Source organism: Mucor velutinosus (genome assembly GCF_035048745.1).
Source record: "Mucor velutinosus strain NIH1002 chromosome Unknown tig00001564, whole genome shotgun sequence".
NCBI lineage: Eukaryota > Fungi > Mucoromycota > Mucoromycetes > Mucorales > Mucoraceae > Mucor > Mucor velutinosus.
In genome coordinates this window covers 3,172,742-3,193,492 of record NW_027041906.1, presented here as the reverse complement: position 1 = coordinate 3,193,492, position 20,751 = coordinate 3,172,742, and the positions used below count along the sequence as shown (strand labels likewise).

At 41.8% G+C, this 20,751-nt stretch overlaps 10 protein-coding genes across 10 annotated transcripts; 4 read left to right on the top strand and 6 right to left on the bottom strand.

Moving 5' to 3' along the window:
• Window positions 1-874: 874 nt before the first annotated feature.
• On the top strand, window positions 875-3,085 carry FKS1_2 (1,3-beta-D-glucan synthase; the record flags this gene model as incomplete). Its single annotated transcript, XM_064830525.1, has 1 exon — window positions 875-3,085. The coding sequence occupies one exon, from the start codon at window positions 875-877 to the stop codon at window positions 3,083-3,085; it is 2,211 nt and encodes a 736-aa protein (XP_064683027.1).
• Window positions 3,086-3,141: 56 nt separating this feature from the next.
• On the bottom strand, window positions 3,142-3,774 carry TIM50 (mitochondrial inner membrane protein required for protein import; the record flags this gene model as incomplete). The annotated part of the gene is made up of 2 exons (XM_064830524.1): window positions 3,142-3,296; window positions 3,384-3,774. 2 exons carry the CDS (start codon window positions 3,772-3,774, stop codon window positions 3,142-3,144), a joined length of 546 nt encoding a protein of 181 aa, XP_064683026.1.
• Window positions 3,775-5,173: 1,399 nt separating this feature from the next.
• On the top strand, window positions 5,174-5,428 carry ATC70_011330 (uncharacterized protein; the record flags this gene model as incomplete). Its single annotated transcript, XM_064830523.1, has 1 exon — window positions 5,174-5,428. One exon carries the CDS (start codon window positions 5,174-5,176, stop codon window positions 5,426-5,428), a length of 255 nt encoding a protein of 84 aa, XP_064683025.1.
• Window positions 5,429-5,505: 77 nt separating this feature from the next.
• ATC70_011329 (uncharacterized protein) lies at window positions 5,506-8,206 on the bottom strand (the record flags this gene model as incomplete). The annotated part of the gene is made up of 3 exons (XM_064830522.1): window positions 5,506-6,509; window positions 6,568-7,499; window positions 7,554-8,206. 3 exons carry the CDS (start codon window positions 8,204-8,206, stop codon window positions 5,506-5,508), a joined length of 2,589 nt encoding a protein of 862 aa, XP_064683024.1.
• A 1,935-nt stretch (window positions 8,207-10,141) lies between these two features.
• ATC70_011328 (uncharacterized protein) lies at window positions 10,142-10,745 on the top strand (the record flags this gene model as incomplete). Its single annotated transcript, XM_064830521.1, has 2 exons — window positions 10,142-10,345; window positions 10,428-10,745. The coding sequence occupies 2 exons, from the start codon at window positions 10,142-10,144 to the stop codon at window positions 10,743-10,745; spliced, it is 522 nt and encodes a 173-aa protein (XP_064683023.1).
• Window positions 10,746-11,024: 279 nt separating this feature from the next.
• Window positions 11,025-11,598, bottom strand: ATC70_011327 (uncharacterized protein; the record flags this gene model as incomplete). Its single annotated transcript, XM_064830520.1, has 3 exons — window positions 11,025-11,372; window positions 11,435-11,523; window positions 11,592-11,598. The coding sequence occupies 3 exons, from the start codon at window positions 11,596-11,598 to the stop codon at window positions 11,025-11,027; spliced, it is 444 nt and encodes a 147-aa protein (XP_064683022.1).
• A 225-nt stretch (window positions 11,599-11,823) lies between these two features.
• Window positions 11,824-14,119, bottom strand: ATC70_011326 (MFS domain-containing protein; the record flags this gene model as incomplete). Its single annotated transcript, XM_064830519.1, has 8 exons — window positions 11,824-12,190; window positions 12,254-12,285; window positions 12,354-12,826; window positions 12,887-13,010; window positions 13,068-13,114; window positions 13,165-13,322; window positions 13,383-13,653; window positions 13,714-14,119. 8 exons carry the CDS (start codon window positions 14,117-14,119, stop codon window positions 11,824-11,826), a joined length of 1,878 nt encoding a protein of 625 aa, XP_064683021.1.
• Window positions 14,120-16,722: 2,603 nt separating this feature from the next.
• Window positions 16,723-18,624, top strand: ATC70_011325 (uncharacterized protein; the record flags this gene model as incomplete). Its single annotated transcript, XM_064830518.1, has 8 exons — window positions 16,723-16,873; window positions 16,929-17,080; window positions 17,136-17,178; window positions 17,238-17,311; window positions 17,373-17,486; window positions 17,546-17,695; window positions 17,763-18,209; window positions 18,265-18,624. 8 exons carry the CDS (start codon window positions 16,723-16,725, stop codon window positions 18,622-18,624), a joined length of 1,491 nt encoding a protein of 496 aa, XP_064683020.1.
• Window positions 18,625-18,706: 82 nt separating this feature from the next.
• On the bottom strand, window positions 18,707-19,525 carry ATC70_011324 (uncharacterized protein; the record flags this gene model as incomplete). Its single annotated transcript, XM_064830517.1, has 4 exons — window positions 18,707-19,014; window positions 19,075-19,238; window positions 19,294-19,403; window positions 19,454-19,525. 4 exons carry the CDS (start codon window positions 19,523-19,525, stop codon window positions 18,707-18,709), a joined length of 654 nt encoding a protein of 217 aa, XP_064683019.1.
• Window positions 19,526-19,950: 425 nt separating this feature from the next.
• On the bottom strand, window positions 19,951-20,455 carry ATC70_011323 (uncharacterized protein; the record flags this gene model as incomplete). Its single annotated transcript, XM_064830516.1, has 4 exons — window positions 19,951-20,049; window positions 20,112-20,160; window positions 20,213-20,262; window positions 20,315-20,455. 4 exons carry the CDS (start codon window positions 20,453-20,455, stop codon window positions 19,951-19,953), a joined length of 339 nt encoding a protein of 112 aa, XP_064683018.1.
• Between the last annotated feature and the right edge of the window lie 296 nt (window positions 20,456-20,751).

Here is a 20,751-nt window from a genome sequence, read left to right as displayed (position 1 = left end):
CCTGTGTAACGTTACCTACAACACCATTATACAATTAAACTATTTGCTGTTTAAATGATTTGCGTAAAAAGTGGGGGGTGTTTTTGTTGTCAATGAATAAAGGGTGTATCTCTGGTCAAGACTACAACAAAATAGGTGAGAGATTCTCCTCAAATTCCATCCCAAAGATGTGCCTTGTTTATTGCTTGGACAATGCGTTGTTGTCGACACTGATAGCATTCTTGTTCTAGATTTAGAGTTTTTCTGTTCCTTCTGTTCTTGGGCCGTGTTGAGTCTGATGAGCTACGCAAGCTCAGTAACTCAGCCGTAGTCGGATCATGATTTACATTGTTACTCATTGTCTATGTTGGGACGCAAGGTTCAATAAGAAATGAGTTATATATAGTGATTTGGAGGAGCAGCAATCTGTAATATATTTAGTACAGCCGAATCAAACCTCATCATTTATAAAGACTTAGCTATCACACATTTTCCCTCCTTTCCCTCTTCATAAATTAACATCGTTATAGTGATTATGAAAGTCCGTGCTTGTGCATGACGATGATGGATTGTGGGTCGTATCATCGTAGCTGAACTGCCGATCAGATCCTTCATAATGATCGGTATTGAATATACAGAACTCGATGTATTGACTCATTTAACAATAAGATGGATTGCTGATTTAGCGATGATAATTTAGTATAAATAAGATGTGCTTGAATCAATTAATAAATCTATAAGTTTTCGCATCTGGCTACTTTTAAGTCTTTCTTTTGGTATCTATCTTAATTGGTTAATGTTGCATCTGTTGATACAACCGGCCGTTTAGCCCACCTATAAAAGGCTTGCTCTTGTATATTAAAGGCATTCTCTTTTCTCCCGTTTACTCTGCACAATGACCGTTTATACACTTTTAGAAGAACAGGCCGCTCGACAGAAACCCTCCTACAAAAAATGGTGCATCATTGGCATCAGCTTAACCGCTGTGGCAGTAGCTGGTTACTTTGTATTCACATACCCATCCATTGAAAGTGACCACGATGCTGTGCCAGAGGTGAATACCCCCATTCCAGCCAGATCCATCAACTTTACTGTGCCCACACAAAAACAGCTCTACTTTGTGGACCTGGACAAATACACCATTGAAGACAACCTCATCCAGGCGTTCCAAAAGAACATTGCCGATCATATCAAGCAGATCACCATTGAGAAGCTGCTGCAATTGCACTACAAGAACCAAACAGCTGTAGCCTGGAAGGATCGCTGGCTCAGCCAAACCACCACTGCAGACAAGACAGCCTTTTCTTGCGACAACCAGCCATTACCATACCCCATTCTTCGCCATCTGGCAAAAGAGTACTTTCCCATCCAGAATGCAGACAGCTTTTACGACGACGGCGATGATACAGGATTTAATTACGCTCGGCCCACGCTGATCCTGCCATACGCAAAGCAACCCAAATTGGTTCAGGGTCAGGAGCTATGCATCCGCATCATGGTGCCATATAGGAACGTCGGCAAGGACGATATCCACCGCCTGCTGTACCGACCCTACCCCCAAAACAATGCTCAGCTTTCCAGCCCATGGTGGGACACCATGATGACCACGCTGACCGACAAGGCCACCAATGCTAGTATACCTATTCATATGCAGCCCTGGCGTGAACATCGCATTTTGCGCCAACGAGCTCGAGATCTCAAACAGGTCAACAACCAGATCCCAGAGTGGGCACGACTGAGAGAGGATGAGCTGTATGAGAGAGAGCGTATGCACATTTACGAGGCGCAGATCAACCTGCCTCACCAAGGATCTTGGGAATTGTCCAGTATATTGGAGTTTGTCGAAGCACGTTACAATTTCGAATATGGGCCTGTCTCACCCTACTCACCAATCCAGATACCTGTGTTCCCCACTGGTCTTGAATATATAAATATCACCTCTAATGCGGCACCAAAGCAGAAGCAACCCAAGGGTAATCAGGACATTCTGGAGCAACACCTAGCACTGCCTCTCTGTAAAGGCTTCAATAACCCTGGACGATGGCTGCCGTTCCCTAAAAATAGCTCTTATTCAGGCGAGGCTGCATTAGCGCAAGTGGCAGGTCTAACTCGAGATGGTAAATACTGGGCTCCGTATTCATGTCGTTTGCGCCACCTCTCGTACGAGCAATTTAACCGTTGTGCCTCCAAGAAGTATGCTCGAGGTATCAATCTCTATGGTGACTCCAACATCCGCAGATCCATCAAAAAGTTCTTGAGCCATGGCCAATGGTGCAAGAATTGGGAGCAGCACATCACATCACCCCTCTTGCCTGACAATGAAAAGCCCATCATCAACTCGTCTTACATGGCACGTCGTGATGAGCCAGCAACCATATTCGACGATGGAAGCTACGCATCGCCCAAGGACTACAGATACACCGAAGAGTCACAGACACGCAGTTGCTATTGTGAGGATTTCAGTGAGAATCATTGGAACAGAGAATGGTTTGATCCCATGGCTAGACGGTTTGATCTCGTCTACAGCAACAATGAAACAGAGTCAAAGGCATTGGGCATCACGGAATGGGACGACAAGCCTGCCAATGGATCCACTGTACAGGCTCACAAGGATAGTTTCCGTGTGAGCTCCTACAAGTGGGATGGCCTCACCTACCTCAATATTCCCAGCTGGGATGAAGCTGTGCCCACCAGTCCTCGCGATGTGGATGTGGCCATCTTCTCTCTGGGTAACTGGGACGCTGCCTTTGCCGAGCTGGAGCCCTTTTTAAAGGATGTCGATCGTCTGATCCGCCAAATCAAGGAGTTTTATGACCTCACCAAAACCAAGGTGATCTACCGCACAGCGCAGTATTACTGTTGTAGAATTGATGTCTCTGAACGCACTCGCCAAGTGAGTGGTCCCAGAATGGAGTCATTTGAACAGGAGGTGCAAACTCGCTTCAAGAACGAATTGAAGGCTGACATCTGGGACACGTATACACTGGGAGAGAGCAGAACATGGGATGAAAAGATCATTGGTATTACCTGTCCCTCCAACCATGTGCCAGCTGATCAAGTAGACATTGAAAATCAAATTTTAATGAATGGTCTTTGCAATCTTTAGATTTCTGTATTAATAAAATTACACTATATATGATACACAACATGTTCCTCCTGGTTTTATTGACCATGTACAACAGGCTCTCCATTCTCTGTCAAGGCATGATGGCCAATATCAATCAATTTGTTGTCAGATTTGCGAACCACTGTGAATTCAACCGTAGTCCATTTCTGACCTCCACGTTTTGAAATGAAATGAACTCGAGCCACCTCGCCTGTATTTACTCTTTCGTCAGTGACGCTCTACAATGCCCAATTCTCAAAAAAAAAAAAAAAAAAAAAAAAAAAAAAAAAAGACTTACCAGTGGATCCCTTGACATCAAATCCAATGTCGATTTTGCCTTTCAAGTGGTTGACAGTACCACTAATCCAAGGCCATGAATCTGCATAATCAACATGATCACCTACAAGCGCAATGACACGAGGATCATAACGCACCATAAAGAGAGTGCCATGAACTACACTGCTTGATAGTCGCTGATGATTTAAAGCAGCTCCAAGGCCAACGGCCCAAACAACAGCACCTACACCAACACCTGTCCATAACCAACGTCTTTTGGAAGGTGGTGGGGGCTTGGGTAACTCACGCTCAACGACGACAGTTTTGGATGCGAATTGACGACGGCTTGTTGAACTCAAGAGTGTGCGTGCTAAAGGACGAGCAGATGCTAGTCGAGATGATAAGAATGACATGTTATGAAAAGGTGGAGTGGTTTAAAATGTGTTGCTACCCATGAAGCTTCCAACATTTGGAATGGCACGACATTTGACTGGGATTCATGGTCACATTTGGACCCCAGTGTGGTGTACCAGCAACATTGGAGAGCTTATAGAAGCCCTCCTGATGGCTTTTGACATACCAACACCAAGTGGGTATCATTGCTTTGGCAGAGTGTGTCTGACATCGTTGGTTTTTGGCTACAAATGACGGGGGGTTTTTTTTACGTCAATTAGCCTAGCATGTCTAGATTTTGACAATGCCCAGCTATAAAACATGTCATTGGGTTCCAAGATGTTTTGATTTAGCTTGAAATGACTAGTCTAATGAGGGCAAGCATACACTTGAGCAACCCAAACCGCAATGAAGAAAGCTCTTCAAGTCAATGTGTATACGCTTTGCGTTATTCACTTGATGGCTAAACAGGTATAAAATGACTGAGAGGTTCCTGATTCATTCAGGTCCAAGATTGCTTAAATGCTTGAAGCTCTTGTGTGTTGGGGTCGTGTTGTAACCGATTAGAGTGTATCCTTTTGCCTTCCATTCGTTTATGTATGTATGAACATTTGGAATAGTGCTCAGGGCACTTTTTGCCATCTCGTCTATGAACTTACATTCAACATGTGTTCTATCCTCTCATGTAAGTTAACTCTACCACGAGATTTCGATTCGAGAAAGCTTCCATTTATTTGGCAGCCCTTACCACATCATAGTACCATCAAATCTGTGGAATATATACAACATGATGCCCTTATATTTAGCTGTCATGGATTATTGAGGCTAAATCGCACTTTGAGGGTTAATTATATCAGCAAAAGTAGGATGCATTCTATGTATGAAGAGCTTATTTTGATGGCGCAGACATCATAGCAGTGCATCATTAGCGTTCATTTTGATTGATCTCAGCCCACGATTGCGACATGGAAAACCAGGTTCAAATCATGCCATGTTCACACTTTGGATCAGTTCATGTCGAGTTGACTGTAGACACACATGATACATTTCCGACATGTATCTGGCTTGACATCATGTCATAAAGGAGCACAGATGCTACACGGCACGGTCCATGCTGAGCGAGAACGTGCAGTAGATTTTATGAATGCGCGTTATTTACGTCAGTTGAGAATGGTAACTATTTCAATATGTCATTTCTCAATGTGCATTATGTCATATTTCTCCACACACACACACACACACACACACACACACACACACACACACACAGCACAATGTTAAGATCCGATCAGTTCCCAGCAGAAACATTTGGATGATCGTAAAAAACAAATTTTGCATATAAATAGGAGGTAACAGCCAACACAAATCCAGTAAATCGCCCTTTTCTTTCTGAAAACCCAACCACACAAATATACAAAAATGTCTGATACTACCAAGAACCAACAAGCACAAGATATCGATGCCATGACACATCCTTCCGTCTACAGAGACACCGTGAACGGCAAAAAGTGCGAAAAGATTGATAATGGATTCAAATGCTCCAACACTGACAAGACCAAGCAAGACACTGAGGACTGGGATTTGTATCCTCAAATGATTCGCAAGGTCGAAAACGAAGGCACTGCCAAGGATGTGCAACATCTCCATGACTTGGAGCACACAATTAGTAAATAAGTGTAGCTTGTAAACATTTCTTTTTATTTTTCTGTACATAATGATGCTAATAAATACAGCGCGTGCTTACATGCCAGTTAAATCCTCTCTCTCTTTAACCGTTCGTCTCGCTTTCGCTTCCATGTTTCTTTGATGACCTTGCGCACTTTCTCCAAGTTATCCTTGACATTGGCCTCTGCTAATCCGTGCAATTTATTAACTTGCTCACTGCTGTAAACAAAGTTCCATGTGGAGCAGAACTCTGCTGTTTGAGGATCAAACTCGGGATCGTAGTTTTCATTGACGATGAGAGGGAAATAGACAAGGGTGATGGGGTTTGTATTCTCGGGATAGCTTGTGGTGGTGGCGGATGTATCATCGTCTCTGCTGGATGGGATGGTTTCTGAAGAGCTTGATGCGAACACGGTGCATGTGTCGAGAGCGTATTTAGGCTTTTTTGGCTCTTGCTTGCTGTCCTCCGTAGTTGATGGCTTCTTTTGGTGCTCGACTTTGACAGGGTCCGCATCTGACTTTTCCGATTCATGCGGTTCCTCTTCCTTTTGAGGCCAACCAGCACCCACGGGCCACCCTTTGATACCGCGACGTTTGACATAGCCTTCTGCACGGTCAAAGTAAGGAGCTTCTTGGATATCTGCACTTAAATCAATAGCAAGGATAATGTCCACATCCCGACCTTGTCTCAATAGAGGATAGAAGGGCAAGTTGTTGTCCATGCCCGCGTCCATCAAGCCGATCAATTCAGATTCCACTAGACTTTCAGATCGTAGCACTTCCTCTTTATCTTGAGACGCGTCCTTGCTTTGCACAGTGGTCGACATTTTGTAGAATGGATTAGGGAAGGATGCAGGCGAGATGGGGTGAATGGTAGAGACAGATGCCTGGTAGCTGTTTATCATCTCGTCTGCTTTTTCAATGGCGGATGCGGGTAGCAGTAATCGGATTTCTTGGTAGAAGTGTGCCAGACTAGCCACAAATGCGGAGCCAAACATGCCCATCAGTATACCGAGACTCTGCTCAGGAAGTCTTTCTGTGTTTTTGCCATTCTCGAATTTTCTTCCAAATGCCCAGATAGGAATCCAGGCTACAGATGGAATATGTTGGATCAGATGATGCGTTAGACAAGAAATGCATCGGCTTACCATTGATCTCTTCGCTGCCCATATCATAGGGTGTAAACTCAAACCACTGATACAAATCATTCGTCTCTTGGGCGGCTTCTTGTTTTTGCTGCTCTTCATTTTCGTCATCTTCTACTTCCTTTCTTTCTTCAGCCTTGTCCTCGTTGCCATCCTGTGTCTCTGCTTGGGCGTCGTCGCTCTTGGTATCGTCAGCTTCCACATGTTCAAAGGGCTCGTCTTCTTCTTCACCATCATCCACCTTTTGACATGGCTCCAGACCCTGCTTGGAAGACACAGTTGCAGCTTTGGTGATGCTGGCTAACTCCACTTCATGTCTGACAGCACAATAGATTGGCATGGGCAATGATCCATCTTGGAAATAATCCTTTTGCATGGAAAGTTTGATCTCGTTCTTCTTGAGTAAACGAGGCTTCACTTCAGCGCCATCATCTTCGTGTACCGTGCCTGATTGCGTATGGTCGTCCTTGTTCTTTAGACCCAATTCAGATGGATCCTCAATGCTTTCAGTGTAAGAATGAGCATCATTTTCCATCATTCTTTCACTCTTCTCCTTGTCGGGAGGTGCAACGGTGACCTTCTTTGCGAGCAGCGTGCCACCTAGTAGCATGCCAAAGATGTCCACTAAGCTGATGCTTCCATTTTGCTGGTAATAACGCTGAACAACACCGTGCAACAGGATTTTGGCATTGTGGCGAGATGCATTGAGCACCGTTAAAAAGTTGGATAGGTTGGCAATGTGTGTATGGATGCGACTGGTGAGATGGTCTTTGAGGGTATCCACAGATGCATTGGTCAGAGGACTGTAGAATTGGGACATGGCCCATGTGGATCCAGAGACGCCTGCCATGTACAAGACACAGTCGAGAATGCCTGTTTCGTTGAGTGCATGCAAATAGCCGGAGCAAGCCACCATGGCTCGATATCCACCACCACTGTATACATAAATGAGTACATGGTCAACCTAAATCACTGCTTAAGCAGCTCACCTTGATGCAATGCCAATGTTGGGAATATCTTCAATCTCGACTTCATGTTCATCCACGCCAATGAAGAATGCAAAAGCTGCTCTCATCTTTTGCTTTCTTGCCTCTGTAAACTGGATTTCTTCTTCGGACAATGCTTGGCCTGTTCTCACATAGGCATCCTGCTCGATTTCTGGGTGCATTTCAGGGTTGTCATCTTCTTGTATCGACTCTCGTACAATATTTCTAAACTCTTCCAAGGACAAAAACTCCCAAAACGAATTGTACATTTCTCGAATGGTTTCAAACTGGCTCTGAAAGTTGGGATACAATGATGCCATCTGCTCTTTGAGTTCTTCTATGGATGTGGGGATGAATCCGGGTATGTAGTCAGATGGAGAATAGCTCGAGTTGAAAAGGCTGCTTAAAAAGTTGTCGGCACTGTCATCAATCAGGTTGAGGGAGCTTGGCAAGGAGGCGACGAAATCGTTGTAGAGCGAGTTGTCGTCAATGGTGGCTGCGAGCTTTTTATCAGCAAGTTGGATGGATTTCTTCGTGTTACTCTTGCTGCTCTTGTATCTGCTGTAGTAAACACTGCCGAGCACAGACACACTGATAAGAGTGACAAGAGCTACCTTGGATCGAGTAGAGATGCTGGATGTAACGTTTTTGCTCATGTCGATAGAATTAAGCTTTTTTCTTAAAAACTGGAGATAGACAGGGGTTGATGGAAAAAGAAAGCTGATCAAGTAGGAGAAAAAGAATGGCGATCTTGTTCTTATGCATCTGAAACCACCACACAAAAGCGGCAGCGTCAGGAACGTTCTGATGCCGCTTGAACGTGCCAGCATGACGACATGGACGCCTGGCATTTATGTCATTTTGCTACACAAATTGTAACATGGATCCAATGGTTCAGTTTTTTCATATGAAAACAAGACGTCTAGATCTTTTTTCCGCAGTTTTTGTAGCAACAGACTGATTACATGTTTGGGGCAAATCACCAGCAGATGGCTATTTTGTGATTTTCAAAATGACAAATGAATCTACACACAAATCAAGCAATCAGAGAGTACATCATACGATCTATCTCGCTCTGCTCGATGTTGGCGTCGCCCTGTGGGCTCTCGACAAAGACATTTTAAATTAGTTATAATAAAATTTTAGTATACCAAGTAGATTTTAAACAATCAATCATTAGGTTATATCAGAACTAGAAAGTGGAGAAGAGGAGATATCTCTCTCAGCACCCTTTTTGTTTATACACTGATATCAAACGAAGCCTATTATTAATGAGACAATATGAAAGAAAATTCAGGTTTTATGCAGTATTTGTACATTACAATCGTCATTTTCTGATAGTAGAGTTGTTGTACCATTCGCTGCTGTTGCTGCTGCTCTTAATAAGATGGCGACATAACGCGGGTCATAAGTAAATACAGGTCTTGTGTAAAATCTACAGCGACTTTTTAGAGGTACTGTCATTGCAAAAGGCAGCTTCATGAGGCAAAGCTCCACAAAAAAAGTCTTTGCGCTAAGCAACTGTCCTTTCAATTCCATGATCTCCATTTAATCAGCATCGCAATCATCATTGTCATCATCAGAAAAGCATTTAGGTCAGCCAGCAGCAGCGCCGCCGCTAAAATTGATTCACGCTCAGATCCTTTTTTTTTTCTGTTCAAGATTGGACAGATTTTGTCTTTTGCCGACTTCTTTAATCTATTCTATGGTATTCGACTACATAAACTGTAATGATCACCCTACGCTTCCTAGTACATTCTTGAAGTACTTTTCAAGGCGCTTCCAATAGTGCCAAGTAAAATAGATATTTTGACTGAACTTATTGAGCAATTCAATAAAATTTGAAATGAGGCTTTTAGCGAAAATAGCCATATTTTGCATATGAAGACCCCAAAAAAGCGGTTTTAGAGGTTGCTTTGGATCGAGAGAAACATTTTGATTTGATATATACCGTAGTAAAAGTCTTTGTTTTCAAGGTGAACAATGCGATCGTTTGATTTTCGTCAAAAACCATGAGGGGTACCTCATGGTTTTTGGTCGATTTTTGGCCATGTTTTTTTTTGGCCGAAAAAGTTGAGCAAAGATGTCAGGAAGTTACTACTACTCAAGTACAATTGTTTGGCGTCATTCCGGTGGCTCATAAAGGTCTACATGTCAAGATATGAAGGCTTGAAAACTGTCAAATGTGGTTATGTTTTGTTGTATAGCTTTTATTTACACAGCATGAATTACATCTTTGGTAGCTGCAGTTTACTGGAAGGGCAGTTCTACAGCCTGTGCAGCTTCTAATGCTAGTAGGAGGCATATTGATTTTGGTAGAGCTTATTCATGCAAATTTTGATGCGCTTTGTTGCTGGTAAGCTTGACAATAAAGGAAATGAAAAACCGAATATGCTGCTTGAATACTATGGTTGTGCATATTCGCTTCGTTACAATCAAGCCCTCGTATATATTAATGCTATCAAATGCTGAATTTGATGCTTAGTTGTCATAGGTTTGCACCTTTGCATTGTTGCGATCCAACCCTCATATAGATCAATGTTACCACTTATTGAATTAGATGCATTATTATGTTCTTGTATATAGTGAAAATGGAAGTCAAGAATTCTTGCGTTTGTGGTCCTTTGATCCAACTCTGGACACTCTTGCTAAGACCCTCCACCCTTTGGTCCTTGGGTATTGTCAAGTTTCTGTTGGCCTTTCAATGGAAGCAAGCTCTCACTAAAAGGGCTGACAAGACCAAGCTGCAGGATGTCTTGGCTATCTATGGCAACTGCAAAGCATACTCTCGTTTGGTGGCAATGACCTTCTTGCTTTGACCATTAGATGCTTCGATCTCGTTGGTTCCCTCTCCTCTATATAAGAAATATCAACTAGGGTGTTGAAGGTTACCTGTCTACGATTGACCAAATCATCGCTGATCGCCACGCTGCCTGCAGGGTCTTGTACAACTACTGCATCCAAAACAAAGCCGATCCTGCGTTTGTTTCCATTGCTCCCAAGACATATTTCCTCGCACATCTGGTGGCTGGCATTCATCGCTTTGGTCCTGCGGTAAATTTTGAGAGAGAGCACGGTGAACAGCACAACAAGTCCATCTGCGAGAAGATTGTTCGTACTAGTCGCCAAGTAGTATCGAGAGATGTTGCTGTCAATGTTGTAGTCTACCTTGTTCATATTCAGTTTGAAATTTAGGCTCTTCATATGTCAGAATGAACGAAGCTAAATGCTAGCGCATCAATCATCAGCATTGCATTGCTTGATCAGTTGTAGACACCTCTCTATCCAACCATTGCAAGCACACACGATTTGCATTGTCAAAATACGCGATATCATCATCTACAGCCATCCAACGGCATCTTGGCGCGAAAATTTATTCAAAAAAAAATCCAAAAAAGGATGTATGTGTGTACATTATGGGTGATTTTATGTATATAAGAGAGAGAGAGATATGTATATAATTTGCAAGTGTTTTTACTTCTTCTTGCCAAAAGTCAAAGGGTCGCCAATGTTCTTTCCTCTCAACTTGATACCAAGAGCACGCTCCATCTTACCGAGGACATTTTGGTTGGGGATAGCCTTACCAGACTCATATTCGTTGACAACTTGAGGCTTCTCGTTGATGAGTTGGGCCAAATCCTTTTGAGTAATGTTCTTTTCTTGACGGCCCTTTTGAATGGCCTTACCAACGGAGACATCGACACGAGGAGGAGGAGCAACATCGTTTTCACGATCAATCTTTGCAATACGACGATGATCGGTATCAGCATGACTCGAGTTGGTCAAAGTAGACTTTTTGTCAGTGATAATGGAAGCGCCAGCCTAGTAAGTCATGGCTGTTGGTTTCCTCATCTCAACACGTAAAAATCACTTCTATTACTTACTCTTCTGGCAGCATTGATTTCGGTATCAGAGCGAGTGACCTTGGCCTTTGCAGGATCACGCTTACGGAGAATAGTAGTTTTATCCCAATCTACATCCATCCAAAGCACCCTCTATTAATGCTCCCATTCCATTGCCATGCTCACAAACCAAACTTACCAGACATATTTAGAGATTTATAAAAAAGTGAGTTATATTTGAAGAAGAAGAAAAAATTTCTGGCCGCAGTTTTACGCTCAATTAAATATCAAAATCTACTGACACTAGAGTACCAATGAAATCGAGTCAACAGCTGTTGGTCTTGGAAAGCCATGGAAAGATCTCGCTGCAATTTAATATACTATATTGCTACTACGCCTCTTTGCGCTTTATAATTCAGGGCACACATTGTTTATTTTCTGACAGTTTTAGCTCTCTCAACAAAATAACGAGCTTCTTTGGCTCGATGGATAATGGCTCCACGCATCGTGCCTCTTTTAAGTAACTTGCCGCCTTTTTGAACGGGGATGTTTCTACGTCTTTCATCTCTTCTTTTTTTGAACAGCTCTCTTCTATCGCGAATCTCCTCGTCACTCACTCTTGTTGCTGATGCGTATTGTAGATATGTGCCGTCAATCAGCTTGTGACAATCCACCATGCGTTTTGGCATATTTTGAATCACTTGAAAGACCTCTAATGGATCATGTACAGCCATGATTTCGTTTTCATTCAGTTTGAATATGCCCAGTGCAACTCGAAACAGCACCTTTTGTCCATCACTGCAAAACGAGATGTTGATTAAGACTCTGATCAGCACGCTATCCGCCGCAGCATCCACTTACTAGAACAAGCAATCCCACACACGCAGCACACTCTACATACAGTTGGATGAATAAGCAAAAAAAAAATGGCATGGAAACATGGCTTCCAATCACTAGTTACCTCAATTGGCAGAATGTTGATGAACAGTGTCAGAAACCAATGGCTTGTCACCAAAGAACAAGTGGGCATGCCGGTTCCTTCCTGTTCCTCACACTCCCAAAACGACTTTCCTTCAGACATTCTATTCCACAAATGAGGAAATCTCTCAGAGATCAGAATCATGAGTACATTCTGATCCACGTTTGCGCCTTCCATGGTGACATCGTAGGTATTGGGTGACAGTATATCGTTGATCAACGTAACGAATGTCCAGAACGCTTCTTCTTCGTCCATGAATAGCAGCAGCATGCCAGCAATGTAATTCAGTGATTGACAGTAGCCAATGGAGGGTGTGTAGATGGAGAAGGCAAGTAAAACTCGTCGTAGCGATTTGATGATTGGTATATTCATTTTCTCCTCTGGTGTGCTGTTGTTGTTTTGACAGTGTGATTCAGGGCGAAATCTGTTGTTTTCGGGAAAGGTACGATGTAAATCTAATACTGTCTGTCAGCTGCGTGTGCCTGTTTGATCCAGTGCATCTGTCCACACTATACCTCTCTCAATGATATCAAGATTCTCGTTTTGGCTTCCTATCGCTTCTGCTTGTTGCACTATATCATAATACACGCCCTTGTTTGCGTCCATTTTCGCCTTGGCTCCACTATAATGCAGCCAAGCCTAGCAAGAGCGAGATTGAGTACATGTATTCATGCGAAACGGATGCCATTGACCGACCTGTCCTCTCAATTCGGGTGGAATGCCCTTTCGGATATAGCGTTTGACTGTATGAATATGAGTGCGCTGTTGATTTGCAAACGACATGAACATTTACTTTTACTGCTTCTTGCTGGCCATTGATCATCATTCTCTGCTAGTAGTTGTCGCCATTTCAATGATCTTCGCTTCATAATTGGCGCATAATAGTTCTCAAACCCATTAAAAGCATCTTCAGAAATCCATTGAGAGCTCTTGAGAAAACCGTATTGATCTCTATGTGACATGTGTGCGATATAAGATTTGAATCCGCATGATTGCTAATGGATGACATACCTCTGTCCTGTCTGTTTTTGAGGAGGAGGGTAAATTGCATTTGAGCCATCGTCATACAATTGCTGATTGCTATGTGTAGTCGTTGTGCTGCTACTTCTACTACCAAGGATTGTACCGAATACCCCTCCACCACCTCCTTGGGATCCTCCTTTATCCAAAGAGCTACCATGTGCCCCCTTCCTTGTGTTTTTACGTGAAATAACAAGCTTTTCTTTGAATGAATTTGCAAGGGATCTGTTGTGTTCTTCAGCAGATAATGGAGTCGGTGAGTCTAATGGATGTTTGGTATGAGTAAACCTGTGTGTGCCCACCAACTACCTGACCGACTTACCAACTAAAGTAGTATTGGCGTCTAATTGATGTGTGGAAATAGCAGCTACTGGTATTTGCGGATTTCCATGGTATAGAGAGTCAGTGTCATCGTCGTTTTCTTCTGAGCCTGATTCATCGATGGAAGAAGCACCGCCTACATGATGGTGTGAACTGACTTGTAAAAAGTTGCTATGAGAAGCTTTTGCTTTGATGCGTTGTTGTTGTTGGCGATGTCTGTTCTGATGGGAGTCAAAGCTTGGTCTTCTTCTACTGGCATTGGGTGATGGTGTAGTATTGAACAAGGAATCAGATTGTTGTCTGCGGACAGCTGGATGATTGAATGATGAGGAGCGGGCACGACCATTGTACTTCTTGAGATATTGCTGCTCGTCCACGGTTGCTTCTGACCGAGATGGAAAAGACATTTATAACCAGTAAGTGTGTGTATATGTATCAGGGAACAGGGAACAGGTCTAAGCAAACACCAGCACAAGAAACAGAGAGAGAGAGAGAGAGAGAAAAGAGAAGAAAAAAAAAAGGGAGAAGGGCTTCTGACAATTTAGGTTAATATTAGGGAGATTGGCAACAGAAGACGAGAAAGAACCACTCAGTGACGGTTTGTTAGTGCAAGTTTACTGTCTACAACAAGCTCCATTCAACACAACACAGCACATTAAGCACTCGGAGTCATGGTTGTACATGATATGATTTTATTCGTCTGCATGGCAAATGTACAAATCAAGTAAATGAAAGCTGCTTCCAAGTAGTACAAATCATTCTTGTTTGCCCGTCCGTTTTTTAATGCCCTAGTTGACTAGATCAAATGTCATTTTTGTCATTACAATGGATACGATCCTGTAGATAAAGATGCAGATGAATAGATCTCTGTACCAATAAATGGCCAGGAGATGCTTCTCTCTGCGCGTTGATATGATTAGCATGTAGCTTTAGTCATTTGCCATTTGTTTACATTATGCATTTAATTATCTAAATTAATTTTGGGGCTAGAAGTATCTGTGTAAAGATCATACTTGACAAATCAAGGAACCTTCCAACGGGTCATGTACATGTTCCATTTCCCTTTTCATGTCGTACGCTGTATAATAGACAGTCTACCACCTGGAATTTGGGTCGGGCCGCTTGCATTATATAGACAAATAAAGAAAAGAGTATGGTTCTTTGCACCAATTTGCTCGTTCTTGAACTCATTATCAATGTAACGCCTTTTAGAATATAAGTTTTGGCTCCTTGAATTTATGATCAGCGTGTGTCTCACCAAGAATTCTTGAAATGAGGCGGTCTATAGACAAAAGGAAGTGTCCTCAAAGGACCTATTTCAACACCACTGAGAGCAATACGTTCGTTCTGATCTGCATTCCAATCGTTTATCCAGTGATCTGATTTGACGCAGAATACATCTATTTGTAAAACAGAATTCCAATAGAAGTTTATAGTATGGACTTTGGATACACTAGAGTCAACATTCGAGGCATCATGTACAATCTGAAATAGGGTGACAGCCTGCATTTCATATTAGGTGTCGCTTTTGCAAGAGCATTTTACAACATTCGAAAACACAAAAGTGCAAAACAACAGCAAAATGTTGTATTGAGTCTATGCTATAGTACTTCTCGACTCATAATGCCCCTCTTACCAGCTTTTAACAGCGTCAATTACCTTCAGGATGGGTATGGCATTGATTTTGCCAGCCAAAAGTGGCTAAATCTCCGACGCAATATTTTTGTCTGAATTTGGTGATTTTTGTTCACATTTCGACTTTTTTGATCTATTTTGCTAGATTCGACTATAGAAACTGTGATAATCAGCCCATACTTTCTAAAGCAATCTAGGAGTACTTTTCAAGGCGCTTCTAATGGCACTGTTTATAATAGGTGTCTTGAACAAACTTATTGAGCAATGTTTGAAAATAGGAAACAAGGTTTTTGGCCAAAATGTCGAGATTTTACATACTAAGGCCTTACAAATAAGGTTTCAGGGGCTGCCTTGGATCTAGAGGAACATTTTGATTCAATATATGCTATAGTAAAACTCTTCATTTTCATAGTGAAAAATGCGATTGTTTGATTTTCAATGAAAATCATGAGGTATCCCTCGCGGTTTTTGGTCGATTTTTGGTCGATTTTCGACGATCTCAAAACAGTTGAGCAAAGGTACCGGCAAGCACCAGCCAGTCGAAAGTGATCGTTTGGTGCTACTTAGAAGGTCTAAAACGGCTCCTGACGCGAGAAATCACGGCCCAAATACTTCCAAATTTCGCTGTGGTATGCATTTTTTGAAGAGTTGGAGACAATACGAATAGGCTATCTGCCCGTATATGAATTGTTTCCATAGACACAGACGTGGAACATTGTTGAAGAGTCAAATTCACATTTACACGTCGTCTATAGAGAAACCAAAGGGGTAAAAAAAAATCAAACGTTTAGTGTATAGTAGTAGATCAGTTCAATTAGTATCAATAGATATATTGCACCAAGCATTTTTTGAAGCTTTTCTATACAAGTTTGCTTTTTCGCAAGATGAGCACATGGGTCCGAAAAGAACTATTGAATTGAAATTGTGGCCATGTGGAAATTACAGTAAAACCAAATGTATATGCATCCAAGCTTTGAACCGATGCTGGCTGTTAGACTTCAGAGTCTCTTGTTTCTTTTCTGCATTCTACACACTTGGAACGTTACTGTATCTCTCTCTCCTGCTTGACGAAGCGCAATCTCGTTTAGGATCATGAATTAAGCGAGATACATGACTTCAACTGAAATTTTCATTTTTTATGTCCAAAGGATCAAGGCAAATGGCTGGCAGTACAGTAAAATGAATTGTTCGCATCATCAAGTTGCATTTATGCTAAGCAATGGCCTTTCTTATTCTTGATGATGTGTAACGACCTTTGGCACGTGAAATCTAGAGTTTATAATTACATCCCACGGTGGAAAGGCAACAAAAGGGCCTATAAATCTTTTTTCCGTTGTTTCGGCCACTTCTTTCTTTGTAAAACAAAAGAGAGACAATGCAAAGAGCTTTAAGAAGAGGTCTTGCTCTTCAAAGACACCATTTTTCTATTGTTCAGGAAAATCAGATCATTCGTAGACAGCATTCCAAAGTACAAGCAACAGCAGCAACAGCAACAGCGACACCCTCTAGATCGACACCTTTCGAAAGTGGGTACCAGATTAACTTACAGCTTTACCTTGTCTCATACTAACAATTACACAGTTTTTAATACTGGCAAACATAGAAATTCTGACATGCTCTCCAATCGACTGCATATACAAGAATTATTAGAGAAGATTACTGAAAAGACCAACAACCTGCCACCACCTATATTTACTGAGAAATGTTGCGAGTTTTACAAGCAATTAGATAAGGTACGCCGTAGGAGTGTATGGTGATAATACGTATACTAAGATGATATACGTATAGAATGGCAAATTGGAGTTTTTTGATGTGCTTTCCAAGGAATTTGGTATGCAAAGGCGATGTTGACACAGCTAGAGGCAATCAATAACCTTTCGTTCAAATTAGACGTTGATCGAGAGAATTCATTAAAGCAAGCAAGAGAATACATTAATGCAAAAAGCAAGAGCGATGCTACTCAGGTAATTACCGCACACTTCAAATTGGCATGAAGGCTGCGATCACTCATACATTAGAGACTAGATAGAAAAGAATTTGCAATACTTTTTAGAGCCCAAATACAACATATTCCTAGACAGAATTCATCAATTACCTAACGGGCTCAAGTTTCTGGCAGATATGAGAGCCGATTTACTCGTGAGTAATCACTGAATGGCGGCGAGATGACATCGTTTCATTGAGACTTTAAGTTGCAGGATTTGATGGGACCAAGAGGGAGCGCCACATACAACGAATACATCAGTCTAGAACAAGATATTCGGCTTAAGCTTAAGAAATATGTCATTGGATTTCTCAAGTTGGAAAGGATTACATGGGAAAATAGCTCAGCTGCATTGCTTGAAAAGGTAAATAAGAAATGACAGACAAGGAAGAGGAGAGAAAGAGAACATCGTCGTTGAATGATATGATTAGATTTGCTCATATGAAGCAGTGCATCAAGTCAAGGATTGGAAGGATATCAAGAGACGCTTAGAGCCGGATCGTCGAGTGTATGCGTTTTTCGAGAATAATATACCCAACGAACCGCTTGTATTCGTACATGTTGCTCTTTTGCCATCACTGGCGAACTCTGTCCAAGCCATCCTGGAAGCACCGAGTCCAACAAGGCAAGATTTGCATCCTAACAACTTTGAGTATGCTATATGCTACTCAATCACAACACAGCAAGGATTAGGTGGCATCAATTTAGGCAATTACCTGATCAAGCAAGCAGTGGATGATTTGCAAAGGCACTTTCCAATGCTCAAAGTGTTTGCTACATTAAGCCCAATGCCAGGATATAGACAATGGCTGACGAGTCATGTAGACAATGATCCTACCATTCAAGCAGAGTTGGAGCATATATTAGACTGGAAGAAAGTAGGTGTTTACAAACGAAAGATTGTACAAAGATGACACTCATTTTGGGCCTCAGAAACTGAGTAGATTCAACAGTAAAGACCAAGAAGAACTGAAAGATCCCTTGATGCGCTTATGCTCGAGATACATATTATCGGAGAAGCGTGTAGGCAACAATGCCCTAGATCCAGTAGCCAACTTCCATTTGAGAAACGGTGCTTGTGCGCACCAAATCCATTGGCTGGCCGATACATCCGAGAAGGGCATTCGAGATTCATTTGGCATCATGATCAACTACAATTACATTACTGACAGACTAGAGAGCAATCATCGCTTGTATCAAAAGAACGGTACTATTTCTATAAGTGAGCCAAGTTCAGTATCAGCGGGCGAAGAGAGTTGGCTATCTCAATGGATTGCCCGAAAGCATCAATAAATAAAAATAAAAAAAATAAAAAAATAAAAAAACTATGCTTTATTGATATGTAGTAAATAATTGTGGTATACTATCAAGCGTCTTAAAACCAATAGTAGCGAATAAGAAGCACAGTGAGGATAACAAGAGCAATAGCAACAGGAGGACCGTATTTACGATACAGTGCTTGCAAGTTCAAATGACGAGCTTTATCTTTAAACATCTTTGCACTATCCTTTAACTCGCCAGAAATGGTGCTCATGCGATCCAAACTATCACCACGCCATAATAAATCCTCCATGTTCTTGGTCATGATACGAGTAACATCTTGCAAATCTTCGTTTAGCTTTGTCAAATTGCTTTGAGTTCGGGTATCTTGATAAATTCTCTTTGTCTTTTGCATAAAAGTATCTGATAGCATCATCATGATTTAATAGTGATTCTCCATGATATGTATAAATGTGTTCTTACCAAATTTGACAAATGCATACGGTCTCAATCCAGGCTTATCGACTTCATTACCGTAACTCATGTTGAATTCCTTGGCTAATTCTTCCAAATAGCTGAAAGCAAGCTTGCGAGGATAGGATTGCTCACAGATGCAAAGGTAACAAACGCTGCCTTCGATGATGTAACTATGGCATGCAACATAAGACACCCTCCATAGGTCCGTGCTCTCCATTTACTTACTGAAAGACATATTTTCCAGATTCAATAGAACAACGAGGCTCAGAGTTGATGTTTAAACGTTTAAAGATGGTCTTGGCTTGACCTTTGTATTCGGCCAACTCTGTTTCAACCTACAATATGTTGGTATTTCTTGCATCTTTTTTAGAAGGCGCGACACTACCTGCTCATCATCCATGCTAGCAGCCAAGGGAAGTCCATCCGAGATTCGTGCAATAATAGTAGTTTTGACCATCTTTTGTTGATTTATATGTATTGGAAGAAGAGAAAAAGGACTAGAACAGTGCGCGACCGGTTGATTTTGTCGGTTTGAGAAAATTAAATATCGTTTTGCCACGTTGAAAAGCAATGTCAAACGCTTGGGTAAATGTCGCAACATGGAGCATGTGGTTTATTCAAATAACTAGGTAATGAATAAACATTCATTCCATTGATCGAAACCAAAGATGAAAAAACTGGAAACCAAGGCAATAGCAATTACGAAATGCCCTTTTGCATTTTGACTTTTATTCATTTACATGATTCTCGATGATTTCCAAAGATTTAATACGTATAAACAAAGCATAATGGCTGTACTCCACATGGATCCCATCATAGATATACTTTTGTTTGCTGGCATGTTTATTAAAAGTGCTAATATTGGTAATCTATGCCATTCAATCAATGGCTGGTCAAGTAGGTGAGAGCAGCAACCACATCGTTCTTGTTGCTTCTCAAAGTCGACTCTGCCTCTGCTTTGGTGATTTGCATTTCTTTCATCTACAAGAGAAACAGTGTCAACAAGGTGTCTCGAGTCTGTCTTGGTTATTCTAACTATTTACCAAAAGATCAACATCGGCTTTATTGACAGGTGCCGCAGATGTCTTGACTCTATACAAATGTCAGTAGCGTGTTTTGGACATGACCGAATGGTGCAGCTTACTGAGTGGCCTTTCTGTGTTGGTTAGCTAGCTCTTGCAATTCTACCAGGAACTAAAAGGAGTCAATCCATTGGGTTCAGTCTGATATAAAAATGAAAATGTACCTTGGCGAGTTTATCGGCAGCTTGTTGGCGAAGAGAAAGTTCATCATTGACAGCGTTTACTTTTTTAGCGTCGCCATGGGAATGAGAATGCGAGCCGTGGTCGTGATTACAGTTGGAATGGTCGTGGTGGTCGTGAGACATGATGTATCTGAATGATGAATAGAAAAATAAAAAGTTACAGGTAAAACAATGTGGGTCTTCCTCTTTAGTGCCCTTCAACACACAATGTCGCAGGCAGTCAAAAGCAGTGTCTATCAGCCAATCAAACAGCCTATGAACAAATGCTAGCAAGCTACCACCAACGCGTAAGAGAGAATACGATTCAACATGGCATGAAAACACATGCACTTTTTTGATTTGAACATTTCACATCCAATGTACCTTACATTCTAATTGTCACCTAATTTCCCCTTCCAGATTTCATGCGTACATTTTAT